General features: G+C 44.3%; 1 protein-coding gene across 6 annotated transcripts in view; it reads right to left on the bottom strand.

The window, feature by feature from the left end:
- The window catches only part of SHISA6 (shisa family member 6), a 271,138-nt gene extending 247,777 nt beyond the window's left edge, over nucleotides 1–23,361 (bottom strand). For 5 of the 6 annotated variants that reach the window (XM_077924331.1, XM_077924334.1, XM_077924332.1 and 2 more), the window contains exons 1-3: nucleotides 23,209–23,361; nucleotides 21,741–22,670; nucleotides 2,608–2,768 (exon numbers count right to left, since the gene is read on the bottom strand). In XM_077924331.1, coding sequence (XP_077780457.1) covers nucleotides 2,608–2,768; nucleotides 21,741–22,396 — 817 coding nt within the window. In that variant the 5' untranslated portion in view covers nucleotides 22,397–22,670; nucleotides 23,209–23,361. The remainder of the gene's footprint in view (nucleotides 1–2,607; nucleotides 2,769–21,740; nucleotides 22,671–23,208) is intronic. The other variant, XM_028717201.2, reaches the window with a different exon arrangement.
- Nucleotides 23,362–23,713: the final 352 nt, after the last annotated feature.

Below are 23,713 nucleotides of genomic sequence, written 5' to 3'. Positions count from 1 at the left end.
CCAGAAAGTGCTGGTAGTACCTGCTGTACTCAGCAAGAATGCTATTCCACAGAACAGGGATAGCCACACTGGAAGCCCTACTCCACTTGGAGGCACTGTCGTTATTAAGGGAGGTTCCAAATACTTTGCACTGTGGGACCTGGAGTTTGAGTTACAGTTTCTCTTTGGGGTGAAATTTCCTTCCCTACCCAGAGCTGTAGGGCTCAGGGAAAGAGAGGTTGAGGAAGGCCTCCCTCAACACCTGAAAATATCTGTCCACTGAGGAAGAGAATGGGCACCTGACTACACACAACTCAGTGCCAGGTTAGGCTCACCCCACCTTTAAGAAACTTTGAGTGTCAGTTAGATGCACAGTTCAGTAACCAGAGCCTGGATGGTTTCAAGATCTTCTTAGTTTACTCAGTACCTTTGTGTCTCAACTCATTATTCTACCTGAGAATCTTTTTTTCAAAACTGTCCTCTGCTAGTTGTTAGTATCCTATTCAGTCCCATCTTCACCTCTGTCAGTTCATTCCTCAGAAATACATATACCGTTGGATATCAATTAACGATTATCCTGCACTAGAGTTGAACCAAGCTCTGTCTGTCTTAGTGGTTCTCCCCTTATGTGGTTGCAATCATGTGAAGAGGAGAGTGGGACCATGTTCAGTGCCTCTGGGCAATCCACATTTACTTCCCCCACCACACACACTACCTGCCATCCATGTTTCGAAGGAAATGCCTGTATTGGGGCTACAGAACACTGTTGATGCATCTATTCAAGTTATGGCAGAAATCACTATCTGTTTCTTTTCATGCCATACTTTCCTGCAGGTTTCCCATCCATCCTTGCACCCATATCAGTCTCATTCTTCCCCTATTGGAAGAGCTTGTCCCATCAAAAGCTCTCCCTAGTGGTGCAACAATAAAACTGCTAGCACATTTGCAAAGTTAGGCAGGGTCTGGGGTAGTTTCAAATAGGTTGCGGGAAGAAGAAGAAGAAGAAGAAGAAGAAGAAGAAGAAGAAGAAGAAGAAGAAGAAGAAGAAGCAGCGGAGGAGTTTGGATTTGATATCCCGCCTTTCACTCCCCTTCAGGAGTCTCAAAGCGGCTAACATTCTCCTTTCCCTTCCTCCCCCACAACAAACACTCTGTAAGGTGAGTGGGGCTGAGAGACTTCAAAGAAGTGTGACTGGCCCAAGGTCACCCAGCAGCTGCATGTGGAGGAGCGGAGACGCGAACCCGGTTCCCCAGATTACGAGACTACCGCTCTTAACCACTACACCACACTGGCTCTCACACTGGGACTGTGTGTTGCAATTGCTGCATTGCACAGGGGTTGGACTAGATAATCCTCCACAGTTCTACGATTCATCATTCTATGATACTTTTCAGCCAGAGATCAGCCTTCTTTTACAAAGCAACGTATGCCACCTAACTTAAACTTGCAGTTCTCGCCTCATTTTTCTTCTATGCACTTATAGCATCTTCTATTAAATATCTGGCAGCCCTGCCTCTTAGTTATGATGATCCTCACATTACATGCAAATATATATATTTAAGTTGGTGGCTGCTTCTGTTAAGTGAAAAGCAGATTCAGAAGGAGAACTGTGGGAAAGAAGCGCTTAACCATTCCCTCGCCCACCATTTCCTCACTGAAACCTCCCATTCATCTGAGTCTTTTCTGCTCTAACCCCGCCCCCATGGAACTACAAAGATCTGGAATCCCCATAGAGGAGAAAGGAGCTTGGGAGGTGTTGCAGATACAGATGGCTTCGGTATCCCTCCCCTCTTCCACTTCTCTGCTGAAACCCCTCTTTTACCTTTTGCCTCAACAGAAGGAAGATCCCTTGGGATGCAATCAATAAGGTAAAGAGAGGAAAAGATGCCCAAGACAGGCCCAGTCACACTACCTGTGTGTTGTGCTGGGAATCTGCAGTTTTCAGTGGCAAAAGAGACGAGCTGCCTCAGCACCTTGTGGAGCTATTACCCTTTTAAGGTCACCTGCTTTGACCTCTCAAATAACCAGAGGCAGGAAGGCTTTACCCAATGACTCCTGTGTCATATTCAATCACTTGTGACTGAATTGGGGCATCTCGCTCTACATAGTATCCCATTATGACTGTAACAGTTCATATAATGGATAATACAAAGTATGTCTTATTTCCCAGGAGGTGGGTAGTGGAGTTAGCAGAAGATTCCAGTGCTCAGATGAGGATTTGGGTCATGTTTTAAGACTGAAAGCTTATGTCACAATTCACTTGCCCTTTGTAGTGCTCCCACCCACATATTTTTGTCAGATTTCATTTGTTTGTCTATTGTTATTATTCTTTTCTATTGTAACAGCTCATTATTGTACTCCATTGCTGCAAAATGCCATTGTTTTCACCTTATACCTTCACCGAGCATTTAAACATGTCTCAATAAGTCCATTAACAAATTTATTTGCATCTCTTAAAGTATAGTCACAAATGCACTTTCAAATCCAAGCCATTGCTGCTGCTCCATAGAATCCTCAGGCACTAAGCCTCCATCTTGACTCATTTCCCCCCAACAAAATTCCCTCCTTTCCCCCCAATAAAATCACCAGAGTGTGATTTTATAAGTACTGAAGAAGCGCAACACTTACCTGGGTTGCTCTTGGAGGTGCGCACCGGCGTATAGTGATTTTTGGAGGATGTTCTGATTGGTGTGTTGTCTTTGGGGGAGGTATCTATAGCCGAGATAGTCTCTCTTTCACAGTGTGCTATGGGGATTGGTCCCTGCTGCCGGAGGATATCAGCCAGAGCCCTGCAAGGAAGGATAGAAGACAGTGCAAACTGTTCACAACTCAAGATGAACGTAAGACAACTTGTCTCTATGTGATACGATGCAATTAAAAAAAAGAAGAAGAATATACTGTGGGCGTTACATTTTCTTTCTTGTGAATGTATTCTTTTGTATAAACACTAGATGTAATGGAGATATGAGAAGAGAAAGAAAAACCAATAGAGAGAGAGAGAAGAAGCAGGATGGTGTCAAAGTTGCCAGCAGGACTCTCTGTGTTGGTGGTTGCCCATTCACTTGAAGCACTGTCTATGGGTCAAGATTGGAATGCATAGACAGGAGCCAGAATATCGTAAGTAGAAGCCACAGTAGAACTCTCTAACACATATAATGTATGTCAGCTGTTTGAACTTTATGCCATGTGTACTTCTGCATGGTATGTATTCTTGCTTGAAAAAACATGCACACACACACACACACACACACACACACACACACACACACACACAGTAGCAGCAGCTGATGTGATGGGACACAGCCAAGGAAACCCACTCCCAGCACTAGCCACTACAGAGGCTCCTGCGGCAAGATCAGGGCTGTGTTAGTGCACTTTCAGAGACAATCAGGTGTTCATGCTGCTGCCTCCACACAGCCCCAACCTAGCCCCACCTCATCTTCCTCCAGGTAAGATGCTGGTGTCAAGAAAGCAGCTCCATGGCTCTGCTCAACCACACTGGCTGCTACTGCACACACACACACACACTCACAGTGCTTTATGTTACAATATATATATTTAAAGCCTCTGCTGACACATTTGAACCTTGGCCCCATTATCTGTAATTTGCCACACACAGTATATTCTTTACAAAAGGAAAAGGAGGTGGCATACCTTTGTTGCAGAGCACAAGCTCTGCGTGGAAAAGTTGTCTGTTTCAATCCCTGGTGTTTCCAGGTGTGGTTGCACAAGGCATGTGTTTGACAGCCGCTACTACTCTATATCAATCAGCCTTCTCCAACCTGGTGCTCTCCAGATTTGTTGAACTCCAACTCCCATCAGTCCTAGCCAGCATGGGCAATGGTCAGGAATGGTAGGAGTTGCAACCCAGAGAAGAAAAAAACAACTCTGGAGGCAACTGGGTTTCAAAAGGCTGGTTTTGTCCATACCAAGCTGGAATTCAAATAAGGTGCCTTCAGATCACAATGTTAGTTATGTGAAAATCTCAGTTGCATCTCTTTCTCTCTCTCCTAGGTGTGCCTTTTGAAGAAATATCCCTGTGGGATATGAACCATGGTTCCTTCCAGGTAGCATTAATGGTTTTCAAAGTGTTTCCCAAGGTTCCCATTCCATAAGGGGGCTGAATCTATAACTATAAATAGTATAGTTCAGTGGCGTAGCATGGGTTGTCAGCACCCGGGGCAAGGCAAGTAATTTGTGCCCCCTAACCCGTGGATTTGCGCCCCCTAACCCTAACCCCCAGATGTTGTGCCCGGTGCGGCCGGCCCCCCTTGCACCCCCCACGCTACGCCACTGGTATAGTTAGTATCTATAACTATAAATAGAAGTGAAATATGCAACACCACATCTTTAAGCTTATTCATTCTCTCCAGGTGAGGTAAAGGTCCCAGGTTTATAGCATTATTTACCTGTTTATGCACCACTGATGCTGCTATTCAGGTTATTAAGCAAGCTTTAAAACCATCTTGCATATTCTTGATTGTTTTAGGATGATGCTATGGAGTGTATTTCTTACACCTTTAATCTTGGCTGTAATTAGCTTTTATCTGCTGTCAATTTATGGTATTTTAAATCATTGTTGGATTTTGTTCTATTTATTTCTCATGAATTGTTTTATAAATTGTAGGCTACCTTGTGAGGGTTTTTATTCTGAAAAGCATCTTAAAATCCTGCATTAAATGAATAATACCTTGGGCACAATCCACTAGACCTGTAGTATGAATCCCTCTGAAATGCATAGGAGTTGCACAGGAGCTATATTGTAATACATCACTTCTTCCATTTCAGAAGCTTGCTAAGAAAGCAAATAAAGTAGAACACATGAATTTAAATTTCTGTGCAGCAAGCTTTCAAACAGAGTGATTCTTTAGATCTCATTTTGATTTGCAAATGGGATAGTTCCTATTGGGTTTCCGATCCCATTGTTTCTTTTTTACACAGATAAAACAGTGTCCAAACTCTTTGCTCCAGCTGACATGAAAACCTTTCTGGAAAAGTTACAGAATGGCAAGAGGAGGGAGGGAGTGTGGGGGCAAGACAGGAACAAGAAATTAGGTGGTGAAAAGGGAAAGAACACTGGGCTAAAAGAAAATGCATTATATATATCTATTTAATTGTTGATTTTTTTAAAAAAAAAAATTTAGTCCCACTTTTCAGAAGATGCTGATTTTCATGAAAAGTTCTGAACTAACAAACACAACCCTATTAGGGACCTGGATTGTGATGAACAAGATTTCCAGGTTCCTTGTGAAAAGTACATCTGCATTCAGTGCTGCAGCACTAAAAAAAATACATCAAGACTCTTCCCACAGTGAGATGCTTTTGTGGATGTTTGAATGATATTTCATCTGTGAGAATTTTAGACTCCGCAGAACAGGAGTGGAAGGAAACACATGGGTTGCTTTCTTTGTGTAGCCAAGATCTACAAAGACTCTTCCATGACATGGAGAGGGCAAGAGAGTTTGGCTTGGAAGAAGTAGGAGAGGCTTTAATGCTCATACAATGTAATAGGCTCTGTTCTCTCTAGTGGGGAAACAGGCCTAGAGTCAATCTGTTACCAATGCAAGGATGGGAAACAATCGGATTCCTTAATGAATTATTGTTGCAGCCTGCAAGTTGTACAAGAAACAGCTCATTTATATCAGGGCTGGGATCCTTGGATCTTCAGCTGCTTCAGCACTCAAACAGCTTTCAGCTCCAGCCTGCATGGCCAATGGTCAAGGATTATGGGAGCTGTAGTCCAGCAACTTCTAGAATGGAACATGTTAGCCACTCCTTTTTCTTTTTCAATCCCTCTTAGACAGGTTCAAGATTATGAATCACTCTTTTCCTCAGGCACCAGCCACATGCACAATGAGCAACAAATAACAAGAGTAGTGCCAAAAATTTCCTTCAACTTTTTCCAAGTGTTGAGTTCACTAGTGGCCTTGAAGGAAAAGACAGCTTAATGTCTCCTTTTTACACTGTTATCATTGTATAATGATAAGATATGGCAGTAGGGTGGCGTCCTATGGTGCTGGGACTTGTCTACAGCAGGACGGAGAGATGAGAGTGAATTGCAAGCATCAGTTCTCTTGGCTGCGTGAAGTCTATAAATCAAAATCTGCACCACGGTAACCCAAATTCTGTGCACTGGTTCATATCAAAACCACACATCTGCGGCATCAAATTCCTGAGAATGCACAGAAATACTATAACTGAGCAGAACACAAAAGAACAAGCTTTCTATTACCAAAGAAAGCATCCCTTGTATTGAAGGATGCATTGCCAGTGAGCATCTCTTCTTCAGATACATATAAATTTGGGTGCAAGAGCATGGCAGAGAATCCAGAGAAGACAAGCTATGACGGATACTACCTCAAAAATATGCAGTGTTGGGAGTGCAGGCTAACCAGTGGGAAATGATGAGAGCCAAGAAGGAGATGCAGTCTTGAGGAGAAGCTGTAAAGAGGGGAAGCACTATGGCTTAGTGGTAGAAGGCAGACTTTGCTCCTGCCTAAATATCCTTTTAAAGTTCATTGGGAGTATCAATAAGCATGTGGATAGGGACTTGGACTTAAAACAACAACAACAACCCAGAGTCCATCAAAAGATCCAAGTAAGCTTAGTAGTTACGAGATATTTATCTCTATATGTATGTATTTCTAAATGTATTTTACATTAAAACATTTTTAATGCAGTTTGGCATGTTTGAGATGAGAACTGTCACAAAATCTTGAAATGTGTGAAATCTGAAGGTTTGGCCTAATTGGGACAAGTGCTTTTATATGGACCAGTGCTGGTTTCTAAATTATCTGAAGTTCGAAGTGAGCAGTGAGGTGGCTGACACCAAATTGCTCAGGGTGGGATAACGAGGAACCCCCAAATGATTTCTTCAAACTGGGTGAATGGGCATTAAAATGGCAAATGTGATTCAACGTAAGCATGTATAAAGTTATGCACCCTGGAGCAAAGAAGTCTTAACTTTACATATAAACTACTGGTGTCTGAAGCAGCAATGGCTGCTCAGGAAAGAGATGTTGGCGTTGGGGTAAATGCTCACCCAGGTTGTGTCATGCCTAGCCCTGACCTGGTACCAGGCACAGAATCCTCCAAGGACAAGCGGGACCTTGAGGAACAGACAGCCAAGGACCTTGAGGAGCCCCAGGCAGCACCTTTTGTAGAGTAGTGTAATGTAAAGCATTTTTTCTTGTGAAACCTTCCCATAGATGCTAGAAACAAACAGAGGGAAAACAAATTGTGTCCCAAAATGCAGGATTCTTTTTTTAAAAAACAACAACCCTGAAATGAATGAACCTGAAGGCAAATTGAGAGTTACATCCCACACCTGCACCATGCTGAGCTGCATCATATATTTATTTATAAGTGCACATATTTGATAAGACACACTTTCCAGAAGGGGAAAGGTTTAATTAGAAATATCCCCATGAGATGTTAGAATCGCAGGGCCAAACTGCACGTGACATGTAGTTGTGTGCCTCTTTCCCCTAGTGGTTTATGTGGTGGTTGTTTTTTTAAATGAAAAGCAGCCTCAGGCAGATGTAAGCAGAGCAGAGGAATGGATTAGGGAAAGGACTGCTTAACCCTTTCACTTCCTTCCACTTTTCTACTCAACATCACCCCCAATCTGCTTTCCAAATGGTGAAGGAAAAGATGGGGGCTGTATCTTCTCCTTAATGGAAGAAAAATAATTAAGAGGGTTCCTATGAAACAAATAAATGTCAGGAAGGGAAAGGGCTAAGTATCCCCTTTCCTCCTGCTATTCCAGTCCCAAAGCTGCTTTCCTTTTCTTTCAGGGAATCATTGAGGGCCAAGGCCAGGCAATTGCGAGTCAGGTTTAGACCAGATCTTTAAAATCAACAACCCTGAGGACTAGATGGGTCCATCAGAAGAACAGAGTTGGAAGGGATCCCCAGGTGTCATCTAGCCCAACCCCCTACAATGCAGGAATTACAGTCAATAAACCATCAGTATGCGGATGATACCCAACTCTACCTCTCTTTCAAATCGGAACCATTGAAGGCGGTGAAGGTCCTGTGTGAGTGTCTGGAGGCGGTTAGAGGGTGGATGGCGGCTAACAGATTGAGGCTGAATCCTGACAAGTGTTGTTTTGGGGGGACAGGAGGTGGGCGAGTGTGGAGGACTCCCTGGTCCTGAATGGGGTAACTGTGCCCCTGAAGGACCAGGTGCGCAGCCTGGGAGTCATTTTGGACTCACAGCTGTCCATGGAGGCGCAGGTCAATTCTGTGTCCAGGGCAGCTGTTTATCAGCACCATCTGGTACGCAGGCTGAGACCCTATCTGCCTGCAGACTGTCTCGCCAGAGTGGTGCATGCTCTAGTTATCTCTCGCTTGGACTACTGCAACGCGCTCTATGTGGGACTACCTTTGAAGGTGACCCGGAAACTACAACTAATCCAGAATGCGGCAGCTAGACTGGTGACTGGGAGCGGCCACCGAGACCATATAACACCGGTCTTGAAAGACCTACACTGGCTCCCAGTACATTTCTGAGCACAATTCAAAGTGTTGGTGCTGACCTTTAAAGCCCTAAATGGCCTTGGTCCAGTATACCTGAAGGAGCGTCTCCACCCCCATTGTTCTGCTCGGACACTGAGGTCCAGCGCCAAGGGCCTTCTGGTGGTTCCCTTGCTATGAGAAGCCAAGTTATAGGGAACCAGGCAGAGGGCCTTCTTGGTAGTGGCACCCGCCCTGTGGAATGCCCTCACACCAGATGTCAAAGAGAAAAATAACTACGAAACTTTTAGAAGACATCTGAAGGCAGCCCTGTTTAGAGAAGCTTTAAATGTTTAATAGGTTACTGTATTTTAGTGTTCTGTTGGAAGCTGCCCAGAGTGGCTGGGGAAACCCAGCCAGATGGGTAGGGTATAAATAATAAATAATAAATTATTATTATTATTATTATTATTATTGTATTGTATTATTCATCAGTACCAGAAGTGTGGTCATGCAGCCTGACCCAATGCATGTTTACATGGAAGTAAGTTTCACTGTGTTCAGTCAGACTTTACCACGCATTGGATTGCAGCCTTAGAGAATTTCTAGATGACTATCTATTTTTAACAGAATGAACACATGATCGTTTCCCATCGGTGGTGCACAGTCCAGCCTCACTTTCTTATCCGTGTTGCACTTCTGTTGCAAGGACGTATCCCTTCCCTATATCAGTTGTGACTGCTGTGTGGAATATATTCATGAAAGTAGTCATAGGCACCTGTTTGGCATTGCCTGTGTTATAAAAAGTGCCAATGACACAACTCACTGCTTCCCTATGATTGCCAATTTGTGTCTCTTCAGAAGTTTTAGATGACAATTTTAGACTGAGCACTCCCTTGCTCTACCACGCCAGCACACAAGCTCTTAACTAGTCTTTAAAACAACCATCATCCTTGGCAATGGTTCCTTTCCCCCTATATCAATACCCCACTGTTTGTGGAGTTTATGTGAACATCTTCTATTTAATTAACAATGGTGTACTTCTCCTCTCCAAATCTGGAGTACTCTTCTATCCTGATTTATTTTTGGAAGGAGTGAAGAGCAATACGCCTACCCTTCACAACAAGATCATCACCACAGCCATTCTTCATGGACTGTATACCATACCATACACTTGACTTTGATTGGGGCTTGTGGGACTATCTTACAAAAGCTAAAATATGATTGGGGCATGTCTTCACTGATTGCTTGAGTAAATCCTTAACACGGCATGCCCAGTCTTTGGGTGTATGGCATGACTAATTCCCAAGTAGACTAACAATGGGATGAAGAAGTACCTGAGGAGCAATATGAAATTATTGGCATTTGCCATGATGCAAAAAAGAAAAAGGACATGGGCTGAAGTGCACAGTAGCTACAGAATAGCCATTGGAATCCAACAAATTTATGGAATCTGGTGATTCCTTATTACTTTTGTTGTTCCCATCAAGTTGGTATTATAATGGTATTCTTGGGAATAAGGCCTTCAGTCTTGGCTGAGAACTAAAAGTTAGGTTGCAGAAGTGATCCACTGAGGAGCTGAACCAGAGGATCTAAACTACTGGCAAGAGGATCCTAGCTGGTAAAGGCAGAGCAGCAGTGGCATGCAGCAAATCACAGCGTTTGGTTCCATCCCATATTGTCTTTCTGGATAGCCTGTTTGCATTCACCAAGAATAACTATTGCAAAGGGAATACTAATGCATAGCATCACTGAGAAGGAAGGCATTTCTCTTGCTTGCTGTCTGTCCACAAAGTAGAATCCTATGGTCTGACATCCAAACCCTCACATTTTCTCCCTCTCTGTGCCTGTGTTGAGAAAGCTATGCATCAGGAGCTGGTTCTCACATGAAGCACAATACTATTACAGGAGAAATAGAACAATTTACTAACCACTGTTCTAAACAAGATAAACATCACTTAGCGCTAAGCAAAAAAAGGGGAGGAAAGCTCGTTTTTGCACCCTTCTTTTGAAATAATAGTATGTTAGTCTGTTTATGGAATAAAAGGAAAGGAAAGGAAGTGATGATTGGGGAGATGAGCTGCCTAACCAAAGGTGACAGATAGTAAAGGGGGAGAGTGAAGAGCCTAATTCAGGAAAAGAACTTTTGATTATTGAAATACTTTCCCTGTAATACTCGTTTTTCTGCTGCACCGTCCAACTTTAGATTACACAAGTGGAGCTACAGCTGCAGTCTACATTTTGTTTTGGTATCTGAACTGAAGGCAGTGAGGCTGTCCCAAGCAGCTTGGGGAGCACAGCACCTGTGTCAGCAGAATTCCTCATTTATGAACAAAACCATGGTTCGGGCTTGATCAGCCATAGGAATGACCTATCAAACTGCATGTGCTCATTCTGTAGCCCAGCCAATAAGAAATGCTCTCTCTATGCCACATCCTTCCTCACTTTGTATCGTTTGGCATTAAGACAGAACCACAAATGCAAACCCAACGCATGATGATTAGTTGCTTTCTAATTAAATCACAATGATGCTTGTGAGCAACTTCCAACACACACACACCCTGCCACCAATAACCTTAAGTAAGAGAAGCAAACTCCTCCCTGGTATGACATCATGCACGCTTGATGGATACGTATATTCTACCACACACGCAACACGCAACATTTCAGATGATTGCTTCCCAACTGCAGGAGAGAGCAGTGGGAATGAGAACCAAATATGAGGGGCTTGATCTTGCCAACCTCATCTCAACAGGAGCCAAAGGCAGCCTACTTACTTGCGTAAGCGCTGCAGGCTTGAGCTATGACACAACTGAAAGGCATTTTGTGCCAATAATACATCTTAGATCAGAAAAACAAATCTTGCCTAAGAGGATGCTTCACCTATCTGAGCAGATGGGAGAGCCAGGCTGGCGTAGAGGCACATTCATCTCTTCAGATAATAGCTCATCATGACACATCCAATTTTGAGCGAGATCCTCAGGAGCTGAATTCTAATGCCGGGGTACAAGATAACTATGTTGACTTAAGTTGGGCTGTTGTTGCTGAGAAGATCAGTTCAGCTGGAACTTTGTACATGCCCCCAAGGCTATGTGTTTGTGTGATCTAGCTTGATCAGAGCAATGAGTACACCTATCATTGTGACAAATCAGAGGTAACAGGTGTAGTATAAACCTGATCATGGTAAGGTAACACTGACCTTGAAAAGATAATGGTAAGCAATTGGACAATGCAAAACACAAACATGAGCAGGTGTACATGAGGCTAATTAATCCCCCAGCACCTGGTGTCCTAACTGATCCAGGTAACGCCTCTAATCACCTTGCAAATTTAGGTTAATGTCCATAAATAAGCCCCTTCTCAGTAACGAGATGTCTTTTGTATCTCCAGACTGCTCCATGCCTCTCTTTTTAAGATACCCTAACCCTGATAAACGGGACGCGGGTGGTGCTGTGGATTAAACCACAGAGCCTAGGACTTGCCGATCGGAAGGTTGGCAGTTTGAATCCCCACAATGAGGTGAGCTCCCATTGCTTGGTCCCTGCTCCTGCCAACCTAGCAGTTCAAAAGCACGTCAAAGTGCAAGAAGATAAATAGGTACCACTCTGGCAGGAAGGTAAATGGCGTTTCTGTGCACTGCTCTGGTTCGACAGAAGTGGCTTAGTCATGCTGGCCACATGACCGGGAAGCTGTAAGCCAGCTTCCTCGGCGAATAAAGCAAGATGAGCGCCGCAACCCCAGAGTCGTTCACGACTGGACCTAACGGTCAGGGGTTCCTTTACCTTTTTAACCCTAATAATTGTGATAGGAGCATATTTCTTTTCTCTCTCCAACTTACTTAGCATCCCCTCCTTGCCTCTCACTCTGTTCTCCCACCTCTGGCACATGTTTGTTGTTTTCTCCAAGATGAGTCAGGGTACTTTACAGAGGGTGCCAGCTAATCTCTTCCTATTAGCAATCCAAAGGGTCCCGCAGAGAGGGATGTAACCTTTTGTACAACAGAACTCTGCTGCAATTTCTGAGTCCAGATGTAGCCATTTACCAGCTGTTTACAGTGAAAACCCACAAGCCATAGTCTAATATCTTTCTTCTGCTCCTACCTTTCTCAGAACAGTTAACTATTGTGTGGCAGCCCTTTCAGTGGAAAGTCACCCAGATCTGGGTGGGCATTTGCACTGCATCCCTCTCATACCCATGACTGAAGCCATAGATTAATATAAGGACAGTGCATAGGACACCTTCTGCTCATTGCCAAAACATGTCAGCACTTGGCACCAATGACTATCATTAGGGTATCGTTGATGCACATGAAATAAGTAGCTATCACTGGTCAACTCCTCTTTGCCATGTAACTGTGAGAGGAACAGGATTGTTTCTGTGAATAACCATAGTCTGCCTATTGTTTGCATGGGCATCCATTAACTGCCCCACTAAGATTCTGCTTCATTGAGGGAGAATCTATGCCGTATATTGACATGACAGATTGCTCGGTTGTAGCAATAGTGTGAAGAAGACTTCACACTATTTGTGTGAATTTGTGAAGAAGACTTCAGGAAAAGCCAAGGACCAAAGACAAAGTATTCTAATTGCCATCATTTGAAGCCAAGCCCTCCTTGAGTAGGAAGAGTCCCTTCATGCAAATCTATGTGCTGGAATTGGGCCTATGTGGTGGTGAGCTTGCTGAAATCCATCACAGCCTTCCAAGAGATAGCAGTGGCTTCCTATACTCACTTTTTATGCTGCCTGGCCAGAGGCAAGAGGCTGTCAGAGCTTATTCATGCAGACAACCGGGCAGCTCACCTGAAAGGATGCATCTCCCGTGGGACACAGAGGGAGGGGGGGGATGAGGAGCAGGCTGTCAGGATTTTGCTGAACTATCTGCCATTCATCGGTCAGTCTGGTACCCATCTTCAGGCTGCCCGAGTGTTATGGAAAGTTCAAAATGCTATCCAAGCAGGCAGCCCGTTTGTCAAATTGATTCTGGCCTGGTTTATATACTCATCGGTTTTAACAGCACAGTACTGAAAACTTCCTAGGTTCCTGAATGTATGTTACACCACACTTCACAGGAAGCAGATATTCAGTTCAATGCCCCACTTCCCTGCCCATCTCTTCCATTTCCCCTCCAGAACCCAAACATATAGGCACATCTATGCATTTCCTGCAGTGTTACAGAGAGTTTCCTAGAGAGGATTTGGAAGCACATGTTATAAAATGTCATTTATGAAAATAAAAATAAAAAGTAACTGAATGATGCGTGTTTCAGGCTTTAGAGCTCTGCGTGCATGTGTCTGTTTGTGAATCTGTCTGTGTACTATTGTATCCTGCTTATGGCTGTTGAGAAGGGCATACGTTGGTGGTTCACAATGTACGTGCCGAGTGAGTGGGCTGCAGGTTCAAGTACTGAGATTAATCACATCCATGTATCATAATAAGCGTGCACAATGAAGAGCCACTGTCACTTTGAAAAGGGGTTAGTAAAGAAGACAAAGAGACTGAAGCGTATCTGAAGAAGTGTGCATGCACACAGAAGCTCATACCAATAACAAACTTAGTTGGTCTCTAAGGTGCTATTGGGATGATTTTTTGTTTATTTGTTTGTTTAGACTGAATCATGATACCGAGGGGAACCTCATGTGAAAGAGCAGGTGCCTTTCCAGTGGAGATGCAAGTATGGCCAGTTGACATCTTCTTGGGTACAAAAGACACACACTCTGCATCATGTGTCAATGGTGTTCCTGTGTAGAAATAGCAGCTTTTGGCTAGGAAACTGGAAAGGGCTATGGAACGTTAACTTATACTATAAAATTCAGTCAGTGTGCGAGAGAGGAACATTCCTGTGACTGTGTAGACCTCAGCAAAGCTTAAGCGAGGGACGGAGCCAGAGTTTTCTTTAAAACACCAATACAGCCCCATTAGCACTGACGACAGGTTTTCTCCTAATTAGCAAAGCTTCAAAAAGCTCTGAATGAATTCCAGCTTGTAATGTTATTAGCTTGGTGCACTATATAGAGGCAGGAAATTAATAGAAATCCATTGAAATGCACCTCACTAATGGTTAGACGCCATTACTTCTCGTATGTAGGTGCTTGTGCATAACAGGGAAGAATAATTTGATGGGGGAAATCAAGGCTGACCCAAAACAAAAATGCAGGCTCAACAAAATTAGTAGCATTTCTGTTGTAGTATCTCTTGGTCCTGGATCCTGTCTGTAACTAGAGTCTCAAGTAAGGGATGCTGCAGAGAGATGTACACAGACCATCGCAGAAATGCAACTCTAATTCAGAGGTCCACAACAACATTACACAACCAAACTCTAGCAACAGAAATGAAAACACAGCTGGCAACTAAAATTATCTCAGCTGAGTGTGATGGCTGTGGGCAGTACATGTTTAGGAGGCCAGGGTCACATTCCTGAAATAAAAGTATGTTGGTGTTTCTACATGGCCAAAGGACTTCTGTCCCCCCCCCCCTAAAATCTCTAGTTACAATTGATGATAAGGGTAATTGCAGCAGCCAGTAAATTACCAACATCTCCTCTGCCACACATATCCAAATCATGGCTAACAACAAATCAGCATATGACTTACAGGGGCTGAGAATCATAAGGCATGGCTTAGAGGAGTAACACACTTACAGGCGAGTTTGATTGTTATGTGGCAAAAAGGTAGAGTTCAAACTTATTTCTGGGTAGAAAAATACTACAGTTCTATCAAGCTACATCTGAAGTGTTGGCTCCTGCCGATCCAACAATACAGTGCATGCCCAGTTAGGAATGCTGAGTGATGTGAGGCAGCCAGCTGCCAACCCTGTTCCTGAGAGTGAAAATAGGGATGTTGCAGTTAAATGCAAAATCACCAGGGTCTGTTGTGCAGCAGTGCACAACTAATATAAAAATGACCTATGGATTTGCACTAGCCCAGGCTAATGCAAATGTGAGCAAAAGCTCATGGCACAGAAGAATTCGTGCTTTGGAGGAATCCCAGAAGCATCTGCCAACATGAACAAGCGCTTCAATATGAATTTAACAGAAGCAGGAGAAAAGGAAGCAACATTGGTAAGTACTAGAAGATGAAAACCTAACTTCGGAGACAGCAAAATATAAAGCTGCCACATTTCAGGGAAATTAATTAGATAGGAGGAAGACAGATAAGGTGTGCAGTGTTCCATCCATAGCCACATCAGAAATATGCAGCATAACCTGAAATATCCACCAAGTATCACTGGAGTATGGTGAAAACAAAGTATGCACTTAGAGTTTTTGGGTGTTTTGTGTGTTTCGGGTGCAGACTTACAACATATATGGGGCCTGATTTAGAGCACTTTTTTGGTATACACACACACATACACACTCGTAGATTCTGAGGCAGACCAACTCTGTTTACAATAATCCACTCAAGGCTGAAGTCCCACTATTTAAACTAACATGTGTGAGAGAGGCAGAAACGGCAGAGGCAACAAATACAAATCTCTTCTTTACTTGGGCAAGATCATTGCACAGCTATTTCTGGGCTATATGCCTCAGTAGCAGAATTAGTTTAGAATCCAGATCATTTTATGGAGGGGGAAGCTCTGGGGAAAGTCTAACAGCAGTGTTCGGAATTGCAGAACATGAAGGCTAAAAGGAAACCTTCATGGTTGCATGATCTGTGCTCACCAAACAACAAGCATGAAAAGACTTCTAAAATTCACCTTGCCATAAGTACCTGTGTAGTCAGAAGTAAGTTAAATAAAATGTATGAATATGGTTAAGCAAGTAACCATAAAGGATTCTGACTAAAGGAGATTCTGACTAACAATTAGGAATAATTTTCTGACAGTAAAAGCTGTTTGACAGTGGAAGGGACTACCTCAGGAGGTGGTGGTAGTTTTTAAACAGGGTCGGATGGCTATTTGTCAGGGATTCTTTAGTTGTGATTCTTGCATTGAAGGGAGTTGGCATAGATGACCCAAAGGGTTCCTTCCAACTCTACAATTCTATGATTCTGTGAACAGATGCCCCAGGAAAAGAGAAAAAACTGTAGAGTCCCACCTGTTATGACAATATGAACATGATTTCTCCCCATATATTTTGCATCCAATCTGACTGAATGAAAAAGGTAGCTTATGTTTATGCAATTGACATAGGAGCCCCAAATATTTTTTTAAAAAAATGTAGATGAAATTGGTGAAATGCTCAGGATGCTATTTTATGTTTCTTTTAATATGCTTGAAATTTTGCCTCTATAAATAAATTTTAGGATTGTTTAGAAGTTCTTTGTTTTGCTCTGGGCAATTCAAAACTACAATCCATGGTTTGCCCGACACTTGAGCTACATTATGTTTTCTATAGATTGGAACCCTTCCCGGATATAATAAGAAATATATGCACATAGACTTATGCCAACTAATCTCACTTATAACTATTTTTAAAAATCATCTTGAATGTTCATTGGGCAATGCCACCCTCCAAGAACATGGATAGTGTTGCTTTTTGAGAAAGAAAATGACAAAAACAAGTTTTTCTTTCTAGTTGTGAAATGCCCTCTTCACAAGACCCACCAGCAGTGGCAATTCTTCATGCACAGATGAGATTGCAATTGTGTCATAAGCAACTAAAAGGCTTGGTATCCATCTGGAAGTTCCTCTCACTGAGCTAATGCTGCTTCCCCAAAGAGCTAAATAAGAATTGTCGCAGTACCTACATGCCCTCTATCAAATTCTAAACTAAGTGAAATCCATTGCAATTTAGGGCTTGATATCCTTCCTACTAAAATCCATAGAAACAGCATTGGGCATATAATGAGCTCCCCACCCCGCCTTTTTTAAGAAAACAGTTTTAAGTTAAACCATTGTGCTATTTGCAGCAAGTATTGTATTCATCACACACTTGAATCTGAAAAGGTGCTTGCAATTGCTGGATGACTACCTAGTCCCCAACCCAGTTTGGAATACAACCAACCATTACTGTCTTTCCCTGTTCCATCATTCCATCAGAGCTCGTAAGAACAGATGCAACATTCCTGTTCCTATCCTCCAACTTTTCACCATTTAGTCATCTCTAGAGACCCAAGACCTGTGCATAACTGTGGGAAACAGGAGCATACTAGTCATGGTATCAAGACTTGTCATGCCTTGACAGGTGTGGTTTTGTCACCTTTAAAACAGAGACAAACAACAGGCCATGCAGCCCCTAGTGGGGAACCTCAGATATGTGGCTATCCAGGCCCCCCCTCTCTCTAGAATGCTGTAAGGCCATGCCCTCCCCTGACCTTACTCTGTGTCCTCCTCAAGTGCTTTTGCCAGATGCCATGTATCTCTGAACTGTAACAGTGCCTTTTGCTTGTCTGGATGTAGCATGAATAAACAGATGTCTGTATGTACATGCGCAAAGACTCTGGTTGGAATATAGGGGAACATCTGATTGAAGGTAAGAGTCAAATCCACTGCTCTTCCCACTGCCCATCACAGGCATGTGGCCCACAAGGGAATGTGGCCCTTGAGCTAGAAGAGATTCCCCACCCCATCCAGAAAGCTGGATCAGTGCTTCACAATATTTAAACCATTGTGCCACTGTTGATCAAATTTAGGTTAAACGTCTCTGAAAGGCATAATCTTTTGTCATCTACTATATTCTAATAATAAAAGTCAATCAACTCTTTTCAAAGATATTTGAAGTCATTCCCACCCACCCCCCCAAAACGCTCACTCTGTCATTCATTCTTTCATGCCCTTCATCTCCATACAGGTGATTCATTTCACAATTTAGAATTCATCTTTTAAAAAAGCAAATGGGAACTTCAAAGGAATAGAAATGACAAGAGGTGTTTAGACAGGGCTGACAGGGCTCCCTATGATTTTAATGGGAGGTCTCCAACCCCCTGGCATTATATGTAGCAAAAGGAACATGTGGGAAAGAGGAACATGTGCTAGGTTTCCAAATTCATCAGAGATGTCATTTGTTCACTGAGACATGCTGGCTTCAGCAGAACAGCCATTGAAACAAACAAGAGCCTCTTTCAGTATTATACGCCAAAGATGCACACACTCAGCTTCTGCTAGCCACCAGGACTCTATCCAAACTGCAATAAAAATCATTTTTGACCCCCATTTTCTGACTGTGTCAATTTTGGGGTGTGTGGCATAAGTATGAGCAACCATAACGTATTGACTAAGAGCCAAGGGTGTTCTAGATTCAAACTCTGTCCTGGCATAACCCTTCAGAACAGAAACCTTAAGATTGCAGTTGTATCTGAGGTTTGTCAGGAAGGTTCGGATTCAGTGTGTGGTGTATGTGTAGCTGTGATAACTGTGGTGTATGTGTAGCTGTGTGGTGTAGCTGTGTATGTGTAGCTTGTACCAACTGATGAGTTAGTTGCCCTTCACTGCATATTAGATAGTAGGGAAGAGAGAGAGATTAAAGGAAATTGTTTTTAGGTCTTATAGATCAGAAAAAAGACTATAAATGGAGCCTTTGCAGGGATGGGGGCTGTCTTGAGAATTTACCTATAGGCATGCTGATATTCCATTCAACTAGGGAAAGGACACTTGTCTTTCACTTAAAAAATTGTGGTCAAGTATTTTGAGAAAACACAGTCTTTAACTGATGACTTAAATGAATGATAGTTGTGCAATGACAGCTTTTTCTCTCTGTTAGGAAGATTGTTCTTGTTGCATATTTTTAAAATATATCTCAATATATATTATTTTACATGCTTACATTTGTGAGGCACATATGCCCAAACTTTAATAATTTGGCATGGTTCTGGGGTCCTGCCTCAATGGTGGATATCAGTTGGAGAGAGGTGGTGGCCATTCACAGAGGTAAAATGAAGGGCACACATTTGACTTTACACATTTCAAATGTATTCCTGCTACGCAACACTCCCTACCCTTCTCGTTTTAAAAAACCCCCACTGTGTGTCATTTTTGGCATTCAGTTGTTACTTTATAATACCCCAGAAGTGCTGAAAAATAGAAGGAGTTGGAATAGTTGCTTATGATTGCAGCTAATGAGGGAGGAATACAAGGTTACTATTAGTATTATTATTACTACTGTATCTATTTATATCTTGCCTTTTATCAAGACTGGGACTCAAGGTGGCTTACAGAAATCAAAACAATAGGGATAAAATAAATAAAGCTAAAAACATATAAAAGATAATAGCTTTAAAGTATTTAAACTATAGTAGAATTTAAACAATATAAAAACAAATCTATCAAAATGCAGAGTGATGGGTCTCCTTCCCAAAATATCATGGGGTATGTGACAAGAGTAGCTTGGTAACAGACACAGTAAGGTGAGTCCTGTTGCAGTTAGCGTGGGAGAAGGAAAACTTTCCCTTTTCTCTAGCTTTTGAGCATACAAACAAGACGTAACTGGGCACACAGAATGCTAGCCACAAGGAAGTACCAGGGGGAACACTGGGATCAGAGAACCCAGGGAGTGAAGATGTATTGGTGCCAAGATACTAAGGGTTGGGTGGGCTGCTGAGTGATGAAGGATGAACAGGTGGCAAAGGGGAGGAAGGAAAGAGGAACAAGAGGAATAGTTATAGTAGACAGCAACAGTTGTTTAAGTTTGGGGAGAACAGATGGAACCCATGCGAGATGTAAAACAGAAGGCCAGTGAGCTGCTTGTACAGCATAACCAATATAAAGGGAACTGTCCAGTGCTGAACAGACAATCTAGGATGGGTGCAAGGAAAATCCCTGTCCATGTTTTGTGTTTATCTGAAGAGGTGTCTGAAGAGGGTGAAAAGATGGTGAAGTCTCTTTTAATATTAAACAAAAGCCACATAGAAAATAGTGCATTCATGTAGAGTTAATATTTAGCTGCATTGCTGAAATGTGAAAGGAGGGGGTTCCCTCATTTGTGCTTTTAAAACATTCAGCATTGTTGACCGTGGGCAGCTATTTCCTTACTTAAGGCCTGCTTGGTATTATGTAAGTCTGTGCTTTGCTGTGGAGATAATGCAAGTTAATAATCTAAATGGCCGAAAGGTAGATACAACATACAAGGTTGGAAGAAATGGAGGATTTGAAGGACACATCAGAGATGGGGGTAGATTACAAAAGGTTAAACACCTGTTAATTTCAGGACCTTATCAAGATTGTTGCAGTTAGCACATTTAAAGGTCTTTGGATTTTGAAGAAGTAAATTTAAAGGTCTTAGATTCAAAGCCTACGAAGTAAGACTTGCCAGGTGGTTACGGTAATTGGCCTATAAAATAATGCTCACAATTGCTGTAGAATTGAGACACCTACACCATCCATTTAGAAGGTGCAGCTAGATATAGATTAGCTGAATCTCAGATAAGAAGATTCTCTGTTTCTCCTCCCCAGCCTAGCTAGCCTAAAGAAAACACTTATTTCTTTGCAGAGTAAATTCCACCACAGTTGTTATAAGTGATGATGCATACATTTTCCTTTGTAACTCTCTGTAATCCGAGTTTGAGTAAGTAGTTTTAAAAACATAACTCCCTCTCCACATACATATCTCAGTGTAACTAGTTCAGAATCCATTATAAAGAGTCTTCTTACTAGAAGACCCATTTTAAACATTTGCACTTACAGTACCAATTAACTTCTGTTCATTATGTCTGTTTTATTAACCCAGTGTTAAACTAAAGGAGCAGAGAAGTGTGTGTGTTTTAAGCCAGCTCCTTTTCCAGAATTGGAAATGAAAACCTACTTCCCAATAGCATATCCTGTCCCTGGTATATTATTATTTTTTTGTTCACTAAGCAAGAATACAAAAGGGAAGAAATATGAATGTATGGTATAACATGCAAGACTCTATATATGGTTCTCCATGTGGAGGCAAGAAGATTCTGTGCAAAGGAAGCAATTGTCCTGGGAAGAAAGATTGGCTCTCTCTCTCTCCACTCCTTACTCTTACTTGGCTGTAAAGCAATTTCTTTTGGGATCTATATGGTGCCTGGATATGGGGCAATCCCTTCCAGAAAGTAGTTTTACACCTGTACTTAGCTCCTTGGGACACAGAAGGAACTATGCTGTACAGCAGGTGAAAGGACTGGCTCAAGTGCCCTAAAGAGAACTATTTCTTCCATTCCCTGCAGGACAGCAGAGATCTATGGAAGATCAAGGAATACAGCCAACCCATTTATAAGGAGAAAAAAGTTGGGCCGCTGTTAATCACCTAAGGTGAGGGAAGTAGCTGTGTTTCTGTGAGAAAGGGGGGTTCTTCCCATGCTGTAGGATGCCGTCATTACTGAGTGCTCATACTTCACTCTCACTAATGCATTTTCATTGCATAGGTCGTGGGGGAGGTAAATAGGTACAGAATCCACACCCTGTTCTCACCTGTGGATGTTCATCTCCTGCGGTGGCTGTCGTGCTTTGTCATAGGCCACCTTGGCAAAAATGCCTGCAATGACAACAAAGGCAACGGCACCACATGAAATGTAGACGGTGGCATTCGTGTTGTCCTCATTTGGGTCATACCCATTGGGTATACCTCCAGCTCCATCGTTACTGGTGGCAGGGGTCATTAGATCTGTGTTGGGGCGCGGGCCCTGATTCCGGCACCTATCCTGATTCAGCTTCTCAGAGCGCTTGTTGCAGCAAAAGCGGTAATAGCAGGTGCCGCAACAGTAGCGGAAATCCTTCTGGGAATTGTTGCACTCAAACTCCTTGTCCCACTGCCCGCTCACATCGTAGTAGCCCATGCATGTCTCATATGCTGGCACAGAGCTGCCTGCGCTGACGTTGGAGGGCACCCTTGCTGGACTGCGCCCACGGTTTCCCCCACTACCAGCTGCCACAGGAGATGGTGGTGTGCTGGCTAGCGTCTGGTTCTGTTGCTCCTTGGCCGACTTGTAAGGTCGTCGGGGGGCTGCTGCCCCCTGTGTCCGGTTGCCCTTGGGTGTCCGTAGGGGCCCAGCTGCCTGTGTGGTTAGCAGCAGCGCCAAGGCATACAGGGCAAGAGGCAGGAGCAACAGGAGATGCCTCCACCCCATGGTGAGCCGGAGGAGCAAAAGTTGGGAGGCAGAGGGCTCTGCCCAGCCCAATCAAGGATCTCGGCTCTGCCACCCCATGGATGGTGAACAGGGGTAGGAATCAGGCGCTCCTCGGTGGCGCTTCACTGGCAGCATCCCAGATCCATCCTCCGTCTCTGGAGATGCCTCTTCATCCCGGCAAGAAGCAAGAGGCACGACTTGGCTGCTTCAGAGCAAGAATGGGCTCTTCTTACTCGGAAAGTCCCGACCTGATCACAGCTCCTCCTGTGATGGGCTGTAAGAGAGAAGAGGACATCAGAGGCTACCTGGCCCAGGAGAAAATGAGCAAGGGAAAGGGGGGGGGGTCGACGTGCCAGGGGGTGCTGCAGCAGCTGCCCCTCCAAGGGGGCCTACTCCAAGAGGCCAGGGAGTTAAGAGATCCAGGCAGAGGGTCGCCTTCGGTGTGGAAGGAAAACCTCCCGCACAAGCTGGCATGGGTGCCACGGAAGAAAAGGAGGGCAGGCAGGTGTGGCTGCTGTGCCCGGACAGAATAGTGCCGAAGCGGAGAGTGGGGCAGCAACAGCTCCCAGAAGCTCACCGGGCAGGGAATTCCCTTGGCACCGTCTCTGGCGAGAAGAAGCACCACTACCACCACCACCACCAGCAGCAGCAGCAGCAGCAGCAGCAGCAGCAGCAGCGACCCTTGGGCTGGCAGGCAGCGCGGAACGCAGCCCCGGCCGGCCACCTTCCGTCCCCTCCTCTCTTTCTTCCCTCGCCCTTGCCCGCCGACCCTGCGCGCACCCCTGCCTGCCTGCCTGCCTTCCCTCACTCACCATGCCGGGGCGGAGCGGGAGCACTGCGGAGGTGCCGGGCTGGGCATCCTCGTCGCCGAGCGCTGGCCGGAGCTGCCTGCGCCGCCGCTGCTCGCACGGGCTCGAGAGGAGCTGCTGCTGTCGAGCGGGCGGGGACAGCTAGAGGCTGCGCGAGGAGCCGCCGCCTCTCCCGCCTGCCTCCCTCTCTAGGCCCGCCCAGTCCCGGCCCCCTGCGAAGGAGTCGCAGCCCCGCGGCGCCAGGGGCCGATGGCTGAGGGAGCTGGGGGTGGGGGGTGGGGGCTCAGGACAGAGTCCGCCTTTCGGGGTGGGGGGGGAGGAGAGCGAGGCCCAAAGACCCCTGCCCTGCCCCGCTCTCGGGCTCTTTTCACACAGAGGCCACCCTCTGCAGGACTGGCGAGAGAAGCTCCTTTCCCCCCTCTTCCCCTCAGCGCCCTGAGGCGGGCAAAAGGCGGGCGTAACCCCCCCTGCTCGCCGGAGCCACCTTCCTTAACCGAATGGTAGTAAG

The sequence above is a fragment of the Podarcis muralis genome, chromosome 2, assembly GCF_964188315.1.
Source record: "Podarcis muralis chromosome 2, rPodMur119.hap1.1, whole genome shotgun sequence".
Lineage (NCBI taxonomy): Eukaryota > Metazoa > Chordata > Lepidosauria > Squamata > Lacertidae > Podarcis > Podarcis muralis.
Note: the sequence above shows the minus strand (reverse complement) of the source record. Positions and strands in the feature narration are given on the sequence as shown.